The sequence below is a fragment of the Lacerta agilis genome, chromosome 7 (genome assembly GCF_009819535.1).
Source record: "Lacerta agilis isolate rLacAgi1 chromosome 7, rLacAgi1.pri, whole genome shotgun sequence".
NCBI lineage: Eukaryota > Metazoa > Chordata > Lepidosauria > Squamata > Lacertidae > Lacerta > Lacerta agilis.
Genome location: NC_046318.1, coordinates 48,350,404 through 48,368,259, shown reverse-complemented (window position 1 = coordinate 48,368,259; position 17,856 = coordinate 48,350,404). Strand labels below are relative to the sequence as shown.

The window sequence follows — 17,856 nt, the reverse complement described above, 5'->3', positions numbered from 1 at the left end:
AGTTAGAATAACACAATACTGTTAATACTCATGTTTTGTATTGATTGTTGGTACAGTACTGTGGCACTGAAACAACTTTCTTTTTTCCTTTTCTATTTCTATTTCTCAGAGTGTTTTCCTGTGTAATTCATATGGAGGTGCTCCTTTCTTTTCATAGGGCTATGTTCACCTGAGAATGAAATGTACATTTCCAAATGTACATTTGTATTGACCTTGCTCTATTTGGTATGGATTACTTTGACCTATTAGGGCTCATGGTTACAAACAATAAGAACTTTAGTTGTACACCAAACAGTTGGGTTGATTCATACTTGCATTGTTCAAAATATTAGGCATAAATTAATATTATTAGCTTCCCTACCCTGTGTTCAATTAGATTTTTATTTTATTTTTTACAACCTGTGAAAATAAAAGCATGTCCTCTTAAAAATCTTTTAGGATCCTCTTGCAAAGCAGTATTGAACCTGACAGGATTTGATTCCCTTCTACATGGAAACGTCAAACAAGGGCCTGCCAATGTTTTGCCGAAGTTAATTGAATTGTTATAGAAAATCATCATGGGAGGAGCTGTGAGTGCAGGAGAAGACAATGATGATTTAATTGATAACTTGAAAGAAGCACAGTATATTCGCACTGACAGAGTGGAGCAAGCCTTCAGAGCTATTGATCGTGGTGACTACTACCTGGAAGGCTATAGGGACAATGCATATAAAGATTTGGCTTGGAAGCATGGAAATATACATTTATCAGCCCCTTGCATTTATTCTGAAGTCATGGAAGCTTTGAAACTTCAGCCAGGATTGTCTTTTCTTAATCTGGGTAGTGGAACCGGCTATTTAAGCACAATGGTGGGATTGATATTAGGTAATTCTTTTTTTAAAAAAATATGTTAATAATATATGTTTTATGGCAGATTAAATTCATTAAGAATCTCAGTTTTACAACTGTGTGCATGCACAACTCTCATTTAGCTTCATAGCACTTTAGCAGGAGGTTTTCCAGATGAATTGTATTTAATGTGCAATTGACTTCTATGCCTTAAAATATTATTCAAGAATTTCAAATGCAACCTCCACCTTTTGCTCTTTTTTCTCTTTGATTCCTCACTTCTTAACTTGTGTTTTATTTATGATTTCGCTATTTCAGAAATGAGAGTTGAGTATTTCACTTGATGCATTCTTACTTGGGGCCAAAAAAAATGAGATATGGGAGATCTGAGATTGGATTTCCAATGCTGCTAGTTCAAAGAAACTGGGTAGAGCAGTAGGATTTGGACATTAATGTTGGGGAGAAGGGGTCATATAACCCATTCTTTCTGTGCTGGTAGTACCTATTGTGTTATACATTATGGCAAATCATATCAGGGATATAGATCAGAAAAGGAATGTTATATTCCGAGCATCTCAGTTCTGATCCAAATTTGAGAGATTCTGCAGATGGTTTAGCCAAAAGTAGAAATAGAGTCCAGCCATGGATCTCTTGCATTCCATGCAGTTTTGTTCTGAATAGTTTTTTTTTTTTAAGTTATTAAAATATTAATGAAACTAACAAATAATTAAATCAGTCTTTAGATGACATGGGGGAATCCCTGAAAATTATTATTCATTCTAGAGAAAGCAGGAGTAAGACTGTCAGCTCACTGCTCCCTCTTGTGGGGAATAAAGTACCTCTTCGCTTAATGCAGCATTGACCAAATTTATGGGGATGAAATTTATACTTTTTTCTTGATAGATTTGTTTAAATTGTCCATGGCATGAGATTCTGCAACTTTATCCAAGTAATTAAAGGTTCCGATACCTTTCCCAAGGATCTCCTGAACTTTAAATCCATAAATCATTTCATTGCTAGTAATGGAGCATTGTTTCAAAGGTGCTTGTATTGAATTACATATACACATGGGTGCATATTCCTGTGAGCAGTTCTAGATGGCAACTCCTCCAGAAACATGGAAAGTTAAACAGGAAGGTGTCAAACTACTGGCATGTGTGAAAGTTTGAGCTATGGTGGATGGTTTAGCTACTGTTCTGCCTCTGCTGTTCTGCTAGTTTATTTGCATTAGCAGTGATCAGTGCTGGTATCAACTCAATTCCCATGTAGCTTACAGGTGTTAACTGCACTTCTGTAGAGTACCTGATATTTGCAGATGCCTTCTCCGAAAGATTAGAGAAACAGGCATACGTCAAATTTCTCTTCTATAGCAAGTGTCATAATTAAACAACTCTTCTGGTAGAAATGTTTTGAGCAAGTTATGTGTTGACAACCTTTCTAAACTGTTTGCTAAACATGGTCTTCCAGATCCTTGACCAGCACTTGAATCATCATATTGCACTGGATAAAGTTACAGGAACTGACACAATCTCAGTACTTTGAAAGATACTGCTGTGTGACTGTAGACATTATTTGTCTGTCTCCAGCTTGGTTTTTACTTGCATTTCTTCACACTGTCACGGGCATGTGAATAGTAGCAATTCAGAAGGAAAATGTAGTGTGGGAACCATCCCATAATTAAGCTATCTGCAAAGGGAGAATAAAGCTGGTCCTCTCTAGTTTAACATTTCAAGGCAGAACGAATTATTTTCGTCTAGCGGGGCACCACTGTAGTTTCATCAGGATCCAAGCATGAGAGCAGAAATGCATAAGGAACAAACCAATGAGCCCAGCAGGTGCCAGCCATGTGACCGGAGAGGGGAATACTAGAGCTACAGCTGTGCTGAAATTTCCTTGTTAAACTCTTTCAGCTTGAAACTAGGGTTTTGGATAGGACAAAGAGTTTCATTCAACACTCTCTTCTCTCTCTCCTTCTCCTTCTCCCTCTCCCTCTCTCTCTCCCTCTCCCCCCCTCACATTTCTTTACTTCCCAAATACTGTACTGTCTTAAAGTTGCTTAGTGTTCATATCAAATATCCACCTTCATATACAAGGCACTCTTTGATTTAGTGAGACTTAAATTGCTGCCGATTCTTAATTTACAGGCCCTTTTGGAATAAATCATGGAATAGAACTTCATCCAGATGTGGTGGAATATGCCAAGGAAAAACTGGAGAGCTTCATAAAATATAGTGATAGTTTTGATAAGTAAGTATGTTGTCTGCTTGGCTCGTTTTGTGGCCGTAAAAAGTTATTGTATGGTAGCAATAAAACAATATTTTTCTGGGATTCTTAAAGGAAACCTATACTATTAATTATTGCAGCCACATAGTATTTCACACAAGTTTGAAGTACAATTTTAAATTGTGAAGTTTTCAAAATATGGAGCTGCGTATCTGGATTTCCCATTATAATGATTATCACAGGGATGGGAAACTGAGGGCCAAATGCATCTTTCCAGGCCCCTCTATCTAGCCCCCAGGCTGCACTCTCAAGAACTGCTTTTGCCTGTTTGGACTGTATGTATTCTTGAATTGTAATAATGCCTCTTGCTTTCCTGGATAGAGAGGCAGAGGGGTTTGTGTTTGTAGAATCCTTTGAACCTTGTGTTTTGAATGTAGCCTGATATACAAAGGTAAGATTCATAGTTTTGTTCCAACTTTCTTTTTGCCTCTGGCTCCCAGAAAGGTTACCCACAAGAGAATGCAACTGTTGCAGTGAAGCAGGCTTAATCATGCCTGCTTCACTGCAATTGCATTATCAGTAACTGTGACCTCTCTTTCAATGTGTTCTTTTAATGACATAGATATGTCTTTGCTATATCTATTGCTGATGAAGGGGATCCGTCAATCCTTTGCCATATCCTTCCCCACTCAAGTCCTTTGCTCAGATTTCTGAGTATGCTTCTTCACATATCAGGAATAAACTAGATAAACTAGATTGTTATACTAGGAGAGTACTGTGTCTCTAAATATAACTGAGCCTCAGATTGGACTATATAACATATTAGACTATATAACATACTTGATTTGCTGATCGGAAGGTCAGCGGTTCGAATCCCTGTGACGGGGTGAGCTCCCGTTGTTCGGTCCCAGCTCCTGCCAAACTTGCAGTTTGAAAGCACGTGAAAGTGCAAGTACCATATTTTTCGCTCTATAAGACACACCTGAACATAAGACATACCTAGTTTTTAGAGGAGGAAAGCGGGAAACCCCCCTTTTTTGAGGATCAGCTCAAAGTGGTGCAGCTTTTTTGCAAAGGGAAAAGCCCTGCTTTTTTGAGGATCAGCTCAAAGTGGTGCAGCTTCTTTTTCAAAGAGGAAAAGCCCCGTTTTTATGGGGTTCAACTCAGTTCTGCAGCTTCTAGTCCTACAGCCATTTCTACAGTTTCCAGACAGATAATCTAATCAGCCAGTCACATGTTGCTGGGGAAACAAACAGCCTCCCTCTGCATTCAACAGTGGAGACCTGGGCAAGAGGGCGGGGCTGGAAAGGGAGCCTTATCACTCTCCCGATCACTTGCTGAACAGCTGTTCAGCGGCTTCCTTTCAACACCCCCTTCTCTCTTTGAAAAAGAAAGAGCACAATCTGCTTTTGGCCCCTAGGCAATTCGGTTCCAGGGACCATGCATTCGCTCCATAAGACACACATTTCCCCTTACTTTTAGGAGGAGAAAAGTTCATTTTATGGAGCGAAAAATGTGGTAGATAAATAGGTACCGCTCCGGCGGGAAGGTAAACGGCGTTTCCGTGTACTGCTCTGGTTTCGCCAGAAGCAGCTTAGTCATGCTAGCCACATGACCCGGAAAAACTGTCTGTGGACAAACATTGGCTCCCTCAGCCAGTAAAGCGAGATGAGCCCCACAACCCCAGAGTCATTCGCGACTGGATTTAATTGTCAGGGGTCCTTTACCTTTTTTTAACCTATGTTTCTGTGGTTTTTAATATTTTTGGCTATTTGTTAGTGGTTAGAATGAAAGGGCTTACCCATGTATTTCAGATTTTGTGTATTATGAAATACTAGCTGTTTCAGAATTGTATCTTGGCATATAAATCAGGTATGGTGGTAATTGTTATCTGGCTGGGCAGTATGTTAGCATCTACCTACAGATGCATTGTTAAAAGTACACACAGTTGTGAATCCAGAACACTGTTGTACACCTGCTGGTGGTGGTATTCTGTCTAAAAGTGCCTAATGACCGTTCCCCACATCAAATGGGGTGCACATTTTGCGTGGTCGCGCGCAGCCCCCTTTGATCCCAGGGCAGCACACGGTAGTTCGGGCTAGCATCTGCTACTAACAAAATTGCAATGTCTGCTTCAAATGGCCAATCCAGCTATCATAGTACAGTCGTACCTCATGTTGCGTTAGGTTCATGTCATGTTGCGTCTTTTCAGCTTGCAAACGTGGCAAATCCGGAAGTGTTTTACCGCACGCGCAGAAGCGTTCTGTGCGCTTCGCGCATGTGCATAAGCACTCGATCGTGTTGCGCACATGCACGGAAGAGGTGCTCTAGTTGTGAACGGATCGTGTCTGCAACTAGAGGTACCACTGTACTAACTACTGGGATAAGTCTTATGGGTGTAAACTAAATTGATTATATTGGCAACAGGGAAGGAAGTTTGGTCTCTTTATTCTTCAAGCAGTGCGTTTTAGTTCTGACAACCCAGTGAAGGCAAGGAAAAGAAGTTCTGCTGTTGTACGAGGAAAGGTTCTTCATCCGATTTATGTGGCAAGAATGTACCATTTTACAATTAAAGTATGAATTATCAAAGAAGGTGGATACCTACCATTTCTAAATTCTGCCATTAGTAGAAGGCAACCTACAGGTTCACTTGTTTTAAGCAACTTCAGCAAGAGCTTATTCTGTTAGGTTTTTTGTACTGCTTTAATTTCGAACAATCCCACTGTGTGCGTGTGCACCCACACATCAAAGTGACTTGCCAGGATCCTACTGGAGGCATTAATTTCGTCTTCCCCTGCAAAAAAATTAAATAAATTAAGAGAAATGCTTCCAGGAACACAAAGCCTAACAGTGAAGAAATTTCAAAACAAATATTGCTTCTACTGCATTGGCTTTTTTAGATTTGAAAATTTGGTAAGCAGCTTGGAGAGCTATGGGTGCAATCAGATATTATAGAAGTAACTCTCAAATGTTGGTGACTATTGTCCCTATAAATGTTGAAATTAAACCTGATTTCAGTATTACTATTGCAGGGTGAGAGGGAGTTGTTATGGTAGGAAACATTTCAGCTTTCTTATGATTGCTGTACATTTTCCAATATTTTCCAGCCATTGAATGGATTGTCCTTTGTAAATAGGAATTTTACATGTTCAACACTAAAATCAACCATCAAAACAGCAGTAATTCAGGATATTAAAGCCAATAAAATAAAACAGTTTACCACCCCAAAGCTTCCTTAAAGAGGAAGGTTTTAACTAATTGCCAAAGGACAACTAAAAAGTGCAATTTTAAGTGCAGTTTAGTGTTTTTCTATAGTGGTATTTATAAAAACATGAAATGTTTGTTTTATCCACAGATTTGAATTTTGTGAACCTGCCTTCGTAGTTGGCAACTGCTTGCAAATCTCATCAGATAGTCATCAATATGACCGGATTTACTGCGGAGCTGGTGTACAAAAAGACCATGAGAACTACATGAAAATATTATTGAAAATTGGAGGCATTCTAGTTATGCCTATTGAAGATCAGGTGATTAAGTATGTTTGTCATGTGTGTTTAGTTGTAACAGATAAAAAGTAGTTCTCTTGTGTGTGGACTCGTAATGACTTTCTTAATTGTCAATTGCCTCAGTACAGTGAAAACAAAGGTATTTTGTAAACCTTAAAGCAGAGAATAGCAACATCTAAACAATAGACCACATACTCTCACTCTTCTCTTTCCTTTGACTTCCAGAGATCCCAGTTGTGCACATGTTAGCTTATTAGGACCATCCCTGGCCTTTAATCAGGTTTTTTTTTTCTGACAGAGTCCTCCTCTGGTTTTTCTGACAGAGCCCTCCTCTGGTTATGTAACATTGTTGTGCCACAGAAACTGAGTGGCCAATTCATGTGTTCATAACAACAAAAAACTTCTATGTACAGGAGTCCTCTATCCAGCGCTGTTCTTAAATTAACATTGTTATCAAGGCATCATCATGCTGCAGTTCAGCCTGTTTAAAAATGCACTTTGATTAGTGACTGCTATGCTTTCAGTGCTACTACTGTTATTTATAGTTTTATGTTCAGCATTGTTCAGTTAATCTCTTAAACTGAGCTTTAGATAGCTATGGTTATGTTATCAAAATAGCATACCTTTGACTTCCCTGTGACTGGATCCCGCACTGCTTTGCTAATGTTTGAATAAAGCAATTGCTCAGGACATGCAGATCATCCGATAAGTCTTGCATGATTTCATTATTCATTTGTTAGCAGGAGTACCAAGGGATCTAGCCAACAGGTAAGTGCGCCCATCAGTAATTCAGACATTGGTCCTTAAAAAATCCAGACAAACTAGAAACTATGGACTCAGAATGAATATATGTTTTAAAGCACAGTGTAATGCTCAGTGACCAGCAAACTGGGACATTTCTTTCTCTTTCCTTTTCAGTCAAGGACAGAATGTTTTGAAAAGCATGAAACGTTTAGTGATACAATAATACTTAGTACTTATTTTTCATTCATAGATATCAAAGGGCTTTTCTACGGTGAGTATAATTATCTCCATTTTACAGATGGGGATGTGTAGGTACACTGATACATGACTTGCTCAAGCTAACAGTATCCCTAAGAAGCCTGCCTTGCTCAATAAGTTACCAAATACCTTTAGAATAAGAATTCTCATCAATTAAATATTATATAACAACTTTATAATTTCTCCTCAATACACGAAAGAGCTCATTCTATTACTATGTTTTAAGGAAGCATGGATGCTTTTTAAAGTGAGAGGTTTACATCATACCACTCTTGTTCAGTAATCACTGATAGCTATCCATTAAGGAAAAACAACACTGGACTGAAGCAAAGGCTTTCAAAATAAATAGTTGTATTGCTGATCTGCCCAGAGGATTGCAAGCTTAATACGTTTGCAGGGGAAATTGGACAGGTAATGCTGACTTAACAGATCTTTAATATTTAAGTATTGAGGAATTTTGAAACCAATCATGAAAACTGCTGAAATTATGTCTTCTAATTCCATCCTTGGAAAACACCAAAGGAGGGCCTCTTAAGCAAATTTGTGCGCTCTCAGCAATGTGAACACTTATCCTTTTTTCCCATTAGATATACACAACTAATTTTAATTATGCATCTTTAATTTATGGATATTGTGCATATTAATATATGTATTTAAGTACTCCTTGTCCTGGGCAATTCATGGATTTGCATGCATCAGATTTCAGCCAATGATATAATTGTACTAAAACATTCAAAAAGTAGCTGAGCTTTCTATGTTTACATCAACCCTACAAATTAATGTTGACCTGTAAACCTTTTTAAAGTTAGCAAGAATACATAAAGTGTTTCTAAAAGTAAACGGGGCATTATGTGAAATATGTTTGAATGTAACAGAATAAATGTAGGCTGCCTGTTCCGCCAGTTAAAAATATGTTATCTTCTTTTTCTCAAGGTGAGAAGTACTAGGCAGTGACTTAGTTTGGATAATCATTTCCAGGCTTATTAAGATGAAATATGAGCAAGCCATATGCCTCCACATAGTCACTGCAGGCACAAGCAATCAGACCAGGAAGTATCTAATTAATCCTAGTTCTTTGAGTAGTCTCTGTGGAGCCACACATATGGGTTCCGTGCCTCCAAAGAGTTTCTTTTGAGAAGACTCTATAGCTAGGCTCTAGTTTTGACATGTGCCCCCCTCCCCATGCATATATTAAGGGGCATGGTTCCCTCTCCTCCACTTACTACTATTTCTTTTTCTTTCTTTCCTGTCACAGGACACACCTCACATGAAATCTCTTGAAGACTTGATAACTTAAGTAGATTCCCCCACTCCCCAATACTATATTTCACAAATGCGGGTAGAGATGCCCTCAGAATGGGTATTGAAGACCCACCTAGTGGTCATAGGCAGAATCCCCCTTTCCAGAGCTTTCAATGCTTTTCCTCCTCGCTAGACAGTTTTTGGTTTTGCCTACACCAAAGCAGTCTTTCCTTTAACCCGTTGCATCTCTTGTCATCCTGTTCAGCCTTGCTATCTTATTGTTGTGTGTAGTGCAGGCATCCCCAACCTTCGGCCCTCCAGATGTTTTGGGCTACAATTCCCATCATCCCTGACCACTGGTCCTGTTAGCTAGGGATCACTGGAGTTGTAGACCAAAACATCTGGAAGGCTGCAGGTTGGGGATGTCTGGTGTAGTGTTTCTCAGTGTTTGTGAGTCTCTTCCTTATTTTTTCATCTATTTAAAGCAGGCTTCCTCAAACTTGGCCCTCCAGATGTTTTTCGCCTACAGCTCCCATGATCCCTAGCTAGCAGGACCAGTGGTCGGGGATGATGGGAATTGTAGTCTCAAAACCTCTGGAGGGCCAAGTTTGAGGTAGCCTGGTTTAAAGTAAAAAAAAAAAAAGTTTCTTTTATTCTGAGGTTCATTTTATGCTTTTCTATATGCTACAGTTATTTATGTTTTCCAGTTTTCTTTTTCCCTTTTGTTTTTGACTATTCTTTTGATGTGACCACTTTGCTACTGGGCTTCAGCCCTTCTAAGGTCCGCCCCCCCAAAAGTGTAAAACCTGTGGTCAATGACGGCATTTTTTTTTAAATCTCCCAATACATTGCTGCTTCAGCCATTCTGATGACAGCCTTCAGGCATGCCAGTGCCATTAAAAAGAGAAGTGAGCTCCTCTTTAAACACAACACACCATTGCAGATTCCAACATACAGAACTGCCTATCTCAGTGGCAATCCCAGCATAAGGGTAGCCAACGTGCTGCCCTCCAGAAGTTGCTTGACTCCAACACTCATCTGCCCCAACCAGCACTACCCCAGCTCTACAGCTACTATGCTGCCGCCACCTCTATATCAGGGACAAGAAATATCTCAATCAGCTGGTGTGAATCTCAGCTGATTTATCTGCTGATGATTTACAGCAGAGTGGAAAACCTCAGTGATGGGATTATAATTGTCTAACTTACACTGCAGAGTCTCTGCTGCCATTGCTTCATTACTGAAGGTGAATAAAGCCTCAGTGTTGAGGTCTTATCCCAGCTGGCTGCACCACAGGCAACTATCTTGTTATTATTGAGGGTGATAAAAGAATTGGTGCCAGCAGCTTTCTCCCACACTTTTTCCCACACTTCTTGCTTAGTATGGAAGAAGAATTTTTTTCCTTCAGGATCAAAGCTATGTTGTTGCATTGGTCTCAGCAGACTTTTCCCACAGTAACTCCACTGCCATAGATACCATATCAAAGCTGAAGAGGGTCTCAATGCCACTGTCTATCCCTGCTGCATTTTTCACTGGGGGCTTTAGTGTTACTGCCTTTGAATCAGGAGTGAAGAATCATTGATATCAATGTCACTCCCAGCTTCTTTTTATTTTGCTTTCCTCTTTTCAGTGATAGCTTCACTTGGTATTGACACTGAAGGAATCATTGCGCATTCGTTAGGTTTTCTTTCATCTAATTGCGGCAGCCCTGAAGTGTTTGGTAGTGGTAGCATCTGTGCATTGCACATAGCATTAACTTTTCATGTCGCCAACATTTGGGGCAAAGAGGTTTTTCTTTGTTCTTCCACAAATGCATCTTTCAAGATCAGTGCCCCGGTGCTAGGACATATAATCAACTATTAGATAATGGTTGTAGGTGTAGAGAGGACTGATTAATTACTGTTTGGACCAGAAGTCCAGATGTTCTTCCTACAGACTTCCTCAGGACCAAGAACTACTACTTTATGTAAGGAGGGCCATTAATATGTCTGCTACCCTTTGTACAGGGAAGTTTAGTAATGGCATAGACTTTTAGCACCAACTGTGCACATTGAGCAGCAAGTCTGGTATTCAGAGAAATGTTGACAACAGAACACATTTCCTAGGGAGTTGCACCATTGAGCCCTCTAGCCTCCACTACTATGTGACAGGGATTTGTTGGTGGCATCTTCTTCACTTCTGTGGCCCCTTTTCAGGTTACGGTATGCATTCATGATAGCTAACCCTTGCACAACAACTCACCTTCCCATAGCTAGGATTGACCCTCACCCCCTTATATTCATCCTGGTTTTCTCAATCCAGAAAAAAGGAAATGATTTCATACCTTGGTAATTTGCTAGACTGTGTTTCTACCTGGCCAGCATCAGACCAGCTTTAGTTTTTATCTGCTGTAGCTACTGCTCAGCTTATGCTCAGTGTGTTTTTCAGTATTTTAAATTTGTTGACACCTGTTTTGTTCTGGAGTGACTTTATTAGCACTCCGTGAGGGTTGTTGCTGCTCATTTTCCTTAGAAGAGTCTCATTAGTTGCAACAGTCTCTAGGTAGGTGCCTCTTTCCAACAGGCATTGCTCAACTTGTTTTTTGTGCCTGCCCCTACCTTCAGGAACAGCTTGTTACTCTACCCATGTGTGTAGCTGTGCAAAGGCTACAAAGAAAATGGACATGTTGCTTTCCTGTAACCATAATTATTGAGAGTGAAAATATGTGTGGACACGCAACCTGTCGTTTCCATCGTCAGGGGTTAGTGTCTCTTGGAATTTTTAGATTGTTCAATTTTGGGCCTCTGTGTTGTTCAAAAATTTGAACTGTGCACATAGATGGTGGTAGTGCAGTATCCACCAAAACTCAAGCCTAGCTGTAGAATCTTCCAGAAAGACACTTTGCACAGGTGCAAAACCTATATGTGTGTGTGCAAAGATGACTACACAATGAGCTAAAGGTACAGGTAAGCAACCAGCACGTTCTTATTTCATCGCACCAAGAATTTAGAGTTGCTAACTTCAGAGTAATATTTTAAATAATGGTTTAAGTTAGTTAATATCCTGGGTAGTTTGAAAGATGGTAACCATAGTTTCTCAGTTCAGCCGAAGCAGGAAGTTATGGTTAATTACAGACTTCTGGTCTGATTGCTATAGGAGCACAGAGCAGTGTTAGAAACTGAGATATGAAAGCTAGGAGATAATAGCACTTTAAGCCTGTTATGGGTGCAGCAGTGGAATATCTAGGCACTTTAAAAAAAATAGCAAGAATACAAAGCTGAAAATGAATGAACTGCAGCTAAAATATGTTCATTTTTCACATGGCCTATTCCTTCCCCTGCACACCCTCCTAATATTCTTAAGAGGGTCTCTTCTCTAGTCTTCAGAGAGTAGCTGGAAATGGGGAGGCAGAAAAAGGTTCTCATTTCCTTCCACTCTGCAGTTTTAATCTGAAATCTTAGGTGCAGTCCTGTAGCCAGAGCTCAGAAACTGCTTGCGCTAATGAAATTACCTGTCGCAAAATGCGCCTAGAACAATGGGAGTTTCGAACACTGGCACAAGGAATGGCATGCAGGAATGTAAGAGTCATATCTCAGTTTATTTAACCAATACATGACTGTCCAAATGTGGTTAGTGATCTCAAATGTAATGATAAACTTTGACTTATTGTTGCATGAACAATCCAGTGCAGGTGTTGGACTCACATACTCTTCCTTCCTTCCTTCCTCTGAGGTTGCCATGAGGGGTTTTGATATTTCCACTTCCATTTTAAATTAAGAACAGTTTAATATTATGTCTGAACCCCAAACTGTGATTAATTTTAACTGTGGTTTATTGAAACAAGCTAAGGTTGTTTCAGTAATCATATTTAAGACCAACAGTTTGTTCAGGTTCTGTCAAAAAGATAAACTGTACTTAATAAAACACAAGGAAAAGCTTCTGGTCTCACAGCTATGCTGACTGAGGAAGCATGTGATTCTGATGCTTAGCCTTGTGATGGTAAAGCTGTAGTTATGTCAGAGCAAGGCTAGCATATGAGAATTGGACAGGTGTAGATGAAGTCATGTATTTAATTGTTTTGTGTCTGAAACTTAAATGATTCCATGCAGCTAACCCAAATACTGAGAACTGGACAAAATACTTGGGAAAGCAAAAACATCCTTGCTGTTTCATTTGCTCCACTTGTGCAGCCAAGCAAGAGTGACAGCAGCAAAAATGATACTGTGGGACTTCGTAAGTACCGTTTAACTCTTGTCTTTCCTTTGGGGCACAGCTACTGATTATACTTACATAAATATTCTTAAAGTTAGATTAGATTGTATTACATCAGAACTCAGGCTTTTGGTGTTTCTCACTTCAGACAAACCATGAGCTGTAATCAACAATTTTTCTTGGTCTACCACGCATGATTTGTCTGGCAGAGACAAAGCATGAGCCCAAGTTCATATGTAACATTGAACCAAACCTTAGCCCTGGGTAGCATGGCAGCTGCAGAACTGTGGGAGGAGTGTAGTGGCTGCAATCTTCACACCATGAACCTGCATGTTCATCATTATTTGACCTAGCATTACCTATGAACTGAGCTACATTCTGTTTAACATGATCTGGTTTAAAAATATATGGCTAGGGGAACCTATTTGAAGGAACTACATAATAACTATATGGCCCCACTCTTTTGATAGAATTCTCTCGTAATCTATCAAATTTTGGGCAGGATAGTCATGAAACAGTGACATAATATTATTACCCACCCACCCCCAATAAATGGGCAGGCCAAACGTTATGCCATATCAACAAAGTAATCTTGACTGTCCATTTCAAAACTGTAGCATGAGTCAGTGGGACTACTGCTTAAGGAAAAATAAGTCTAAAACTCTGTTGGTTCTGTATAACTAATTGCATTTAACTGGATACTGGCCAACATAACTGATCTTTCGGCATTGAGCCCGGTTTGGTGGGGTATAAATAAAAATTTATTATTATTATTATTATGAAAGCATTCTAGCTCTCATCCATTTCATAGTATATTATTTTTACCTTTACTTCTTTCAAAGGTTATTTCCTTTACCTAGTTAAAAATTCACCATTGATTTGCAGTACTGCTCGTAGATATCTTGACCTAGAGAGCAATCTTAATTTTCTTTTTCTTTTCAGCCCCCTGTGCTGTTAGGAATCTACAGGACCTGGCGCGGATCTACATTAGGCGCACTCTTAGAAACTATATAAATGATGAGTTGCAAGCCAAGGGTATTATTCCAAAACCCCCACCAAAACGCAAACGCAGACGGTGCCGTAGGCGCAGGATTAACACCTATGTGTTTGTAGGAAACCAGCTCATTCCTCAGCCTCTAGATAGTGAAGAAGATGAAAAGATGGAAGAAGACAACAAAGAAGAGGATGATAAAGATCACAGTGAAGTCTTGAAGCCAGAAGAACCCCCAATAAATTTATTGCGGGAAAGAATTATGAGTCTACCACTTCCTGAATCTCTAAAATCGTACTTGACATACTATAGAGAAAAATAATTTGTTTTAAGTAGATGTGATAATGCCTACTTGATAGATCCATTATTCTTGAAATGTAGCATTTACTAAGAAAAACATGGACAGATTTCAGTAGTCTTTCAGTAAGACTAAAGTGCAGTGATAAAATGAAACATAACTTGTCTTAACTTTGCTACAAGGACTTGCACTTAGCAGTAAACTCCTATTTTCAATTCATTTTTGGTTACCTTTTGAAAAATGCTCTTTTAACTCTGGTAGAAATATATTCCAAAGCAGAATACCGCACTAATTAAGAGTTTGCATGTGATAAATCTCTTTTCCGCTCTGACAAATTTGTATTTATGAGAGTTGGTGAAATTTTATATGTGTGAATAATTGAATGACTACATTCAGACATCAAATGAGAACTGCCTGCATTAATTCTCTGGAGGAAGTTTTTGAACATTCGGGCAGTTCATCTCATATTGAATTGGAAATCTTTATTTTTGCCACGGCTGTATCACAATCATTGTTACTGTGTTGATATGAATGTATTCCAAGGAATACATGAGTGCAATAACTGTGTGCAGACACTGAATGAGCTGGCTTTAAAGAAATATGAACATTCAAGTTCAAAAATGTCACTAGGCCCTGCTACACTTTATTTTATATATTCTCTTGCCAAAAGATCTCAAGAAAAGTGACTGCTTCTCTTTCAGAGCCTTAAAAAAACTTTTGTTGACTATATAAATTTTTTAAAAATATAATACAACCCTGTTTCTTTAACACCAGCCGATGATAGTCAACAATTTCTCAGACGTTCCAGCATTTATGAATAAGCATTTAGTTTCTTTTTTAAAGTTCATGGTACAGAAAGCATATTTCATATATTAAAGATTGTAATTTAGGTTTCAACTATTTACTACTTTATAGAGTAGAATATGTAAAAAGATTAGCTTGTATTGCTTATTTGCATAGCTGTAATAGTAGGATTTTTTTTAAGAAAAAAGGTTAAGCAGGTGCACTTTAAGTGGAATCTGTACTTATTTATCTTTGATAAGACAAGGCATTCAGTTCCTACATTTGCTATTGATACTCTTCCTTTTGGAAATTATTAGTAGCATTGCAAGCTTGTGTGCTTACATTGCTTGACTATGTTCCATCTGCCAGCCCCCTGCTTCACTGGTTTATTTAATGGCATTGCTTGAAGGGGTTGGTTTTAAAAAAAAATTGCATGATGGACTATGTAATTTTCACTAGCTTTATAATTTAGTGTAAAATATCAATGAAATAAAATGGAGCTCAAGATATGCTGTAAAAACTGCTACTGTTATGGACACCTGATTTGTTTGGGCCCAATCAAAAGCATTCCTTAGGGACTATTTACTATCTAGTTATATCATAAAACAATTAAAATTCTTAAGATAAAATCAGGATATATGGTGAGCATTTTACGTATTCTCAGAACCTGATAGTTTATAGATGGAAACCAGTTAAACAACACCTGATCTAGCAGTCATGGTTTGTAGCATCCACTTTACAATATAAATAATAACTTAATTGGTCACTGTCTATGAAATACATATTTACTTAACAGGTTGGATTACATGCTTTAATTTACCAACTAATTTTTCCCCATATTCGCAATACTGAAAATTCAGCTCCATAAAAAAGTTCTTCTGGTTTAACTAGCTTGTTGAGGTGTTTGCAGAAAATGTACACTAATGAGTAAATATACTCATTGCTGGAAATAAGTATGCCAGCCTTATTTCACAGCAATAAAACCTGAAAAATTGTAGAGAGTTTCCTATTATAGTAAAACTACTGCAGTAATTTTGAAGGTTTATCTGTGGGAAGCATTGACTATAGCACATCTTATTTTATTTTATTAGAAGAAATGAAGTTTTAGGCATTCTGAAATTCAAGTTGTACCTTGTATTGGAATTTCATCCATTTTGGAATTCATTCATATTTTTTTTCAGTTTTCAGAGTAAAATACTAAAGAATTTACAAGGAGAGACCTTTAGTCAGGAGGCTTTTGAAGAATGACTGTGTGTGTTTTTCCATTCTGTTGTACTCTTGTTCAAATAGATAATAGAGTAGTTATGAATATGCATTATGTAATTTTTGGAGTCACAGAAGCAATGTTTTTTTGTGTTCGTGGGTTTTTTCACATTCTTTGATTTATATTTACCGTACTTTGAAAAGTATAAAAATGCAAAATGAATCAAAATTAAACTTTTGTCATAATTACAATTAAATGTCTGGTGATTTTGTGTTGATTAAAACTCAATTATTGTTTCTTTTTGCTTGGCTTTTTTGCTTAGTGATCTGAAGTTTGAGAATTCAAAGATATACTTATAATGCCACAGTTGAAAGCACTGGTGTTCTTGGGAAGCTTGAACATCATTATATCAGTATATTTAGACTATTTGTCTAAAATGACAAAAGGTAAAATAGCCTGTCATGACATCACATAAGGACTACTAACTATAACAAGCCACAGGTGCAATAAACTGGCTTGCTAGAGTATGTGATTGCTGCTACTCTGTGATTGGTTTCTGTATCATATCTATAAGGAATGAATTCTAGAGTAATTGCCACACTGGGCCTCCTTCAGCAAGAAGGGTGGATATATATTGAATAAATGCAGGGGGGGGGGGTTAAGCTGGAATTCATTGGCACTATTGCCATTATAAAAGAAAAAGGGAAGCGTTTGTGGTGAGTTCCGGCACCTTTTTTTCTAGAAACAAAACACTGAGTAAATGATAATAGTAAGCATTGAGAACCTGTGACTCTCCAGGTGTTAGTGGACATTACCCTCAGCCCCAGCCATAATAGCCAGGGATCAGGAAGCTGCAGTCCACCTGAGAATCTCAGGTTAGCCACCCCTCCTATATACTCTTCTCAGTTGTGTTGCCACTGCTGGGTGTGTGGCATGCATGTGTATTTCCCAATTCATCTATGTGAAGGAAGCGTCACATGTCCGATTCCTATGCAGTCCACCTAGAGGAAAACTGGCATGCACATCTCTTCCCAGACAACCATGTTCGCTCAATGAACATGAAAGTGTAGGATAGTTTTCACAGGTGAATTAACCTTGTGTGCCATCTTTCTGTGCAGTACTCATTCATTCTTTCATGTGTCTGTCAGTACGCCCGGTCCTGCCCACGCCTGGGCAAGGCGACTGGAGCACCTTCGCCAACCTGATCCCAGAGAACAGGTCCTGGTACACTAGACTCACAACTGCACATTGTGAGCACCAGAAACTTTAGCAGCCTTTAGCAGAGTACAAATGTGGAAACTAGCTGTGGAGTTTTGAAGCATACCTTATTTTATTTCTACTAGATACTACATACTACAGAATCTACAGGCTTACGTGAGTGTTACAGTTCTCACTCAGCCATCTTATCACTACATAGATAAGACTCTTCCCACACTGAATCAGGCAGGCAGGGACAGAAGAACAAAAGAGCAGTTCCCGCCCCCTCCTCATAACATAAGATCACCAGATTCTTGCAATGGGAGGGGTGAAAATATCAACAATATCACGAATGAATTAATGTGCAGTATATATGGTTGTAGATATATAT

General features: G+C 38.7%; 1 protein-coding gene across 4 annotated transcripts in view; it reads left to right on the top strand.

Annotated features, from left to right (window-relative positions):
* PCMTD1 (protein-L-isoaspartate (D-aspartate) O-methyltransferase domain containing 1) overlaps window positions 1-15,576 on the top strand; it is a 31,081-nt gene extending 15,505 nt beyond the window's left edge. For 3 of the 4 annotated variants that reach the window (XM_033155184.1, XM_033155185.1, XM_033155186.1), the window contains exons 4-9: window positions 439-864; window positions 2,973-3,075; window positions 6,407-6,578; window positions 7,552-7,572; window positions 12,890-13,013; window positions 13,935-15,576. In XM_033155184.1, the coding sequence (XP_033011075.1) occupies window positions 558-864; window positions 2,973-3,075; window positions 6,407-6,578; window positions 7,552-7,572; window positions 12,890-13,013; window positions 13,935-14,305 (1,098 nt within the window). In that variant the 5' untranslated portion in view covers window positions 439-557 and the 3' untranslated portion in view covers window positions 14,306-15,576. The remainder of the gene's footprint in view (window positions 1-438; window positions 865-2,972; window positions 3,076-6,406; window positions 6,579-7,551; window positions 7,573-12,889; window positions 13,014-13,934) is intronic. The other variant, XM_033155187.1, reaches the window with a different exon arrangement.
* The last annotated feature ends 2,280 nt before the right edge of the window (window positions 15,577-17,856 follow it).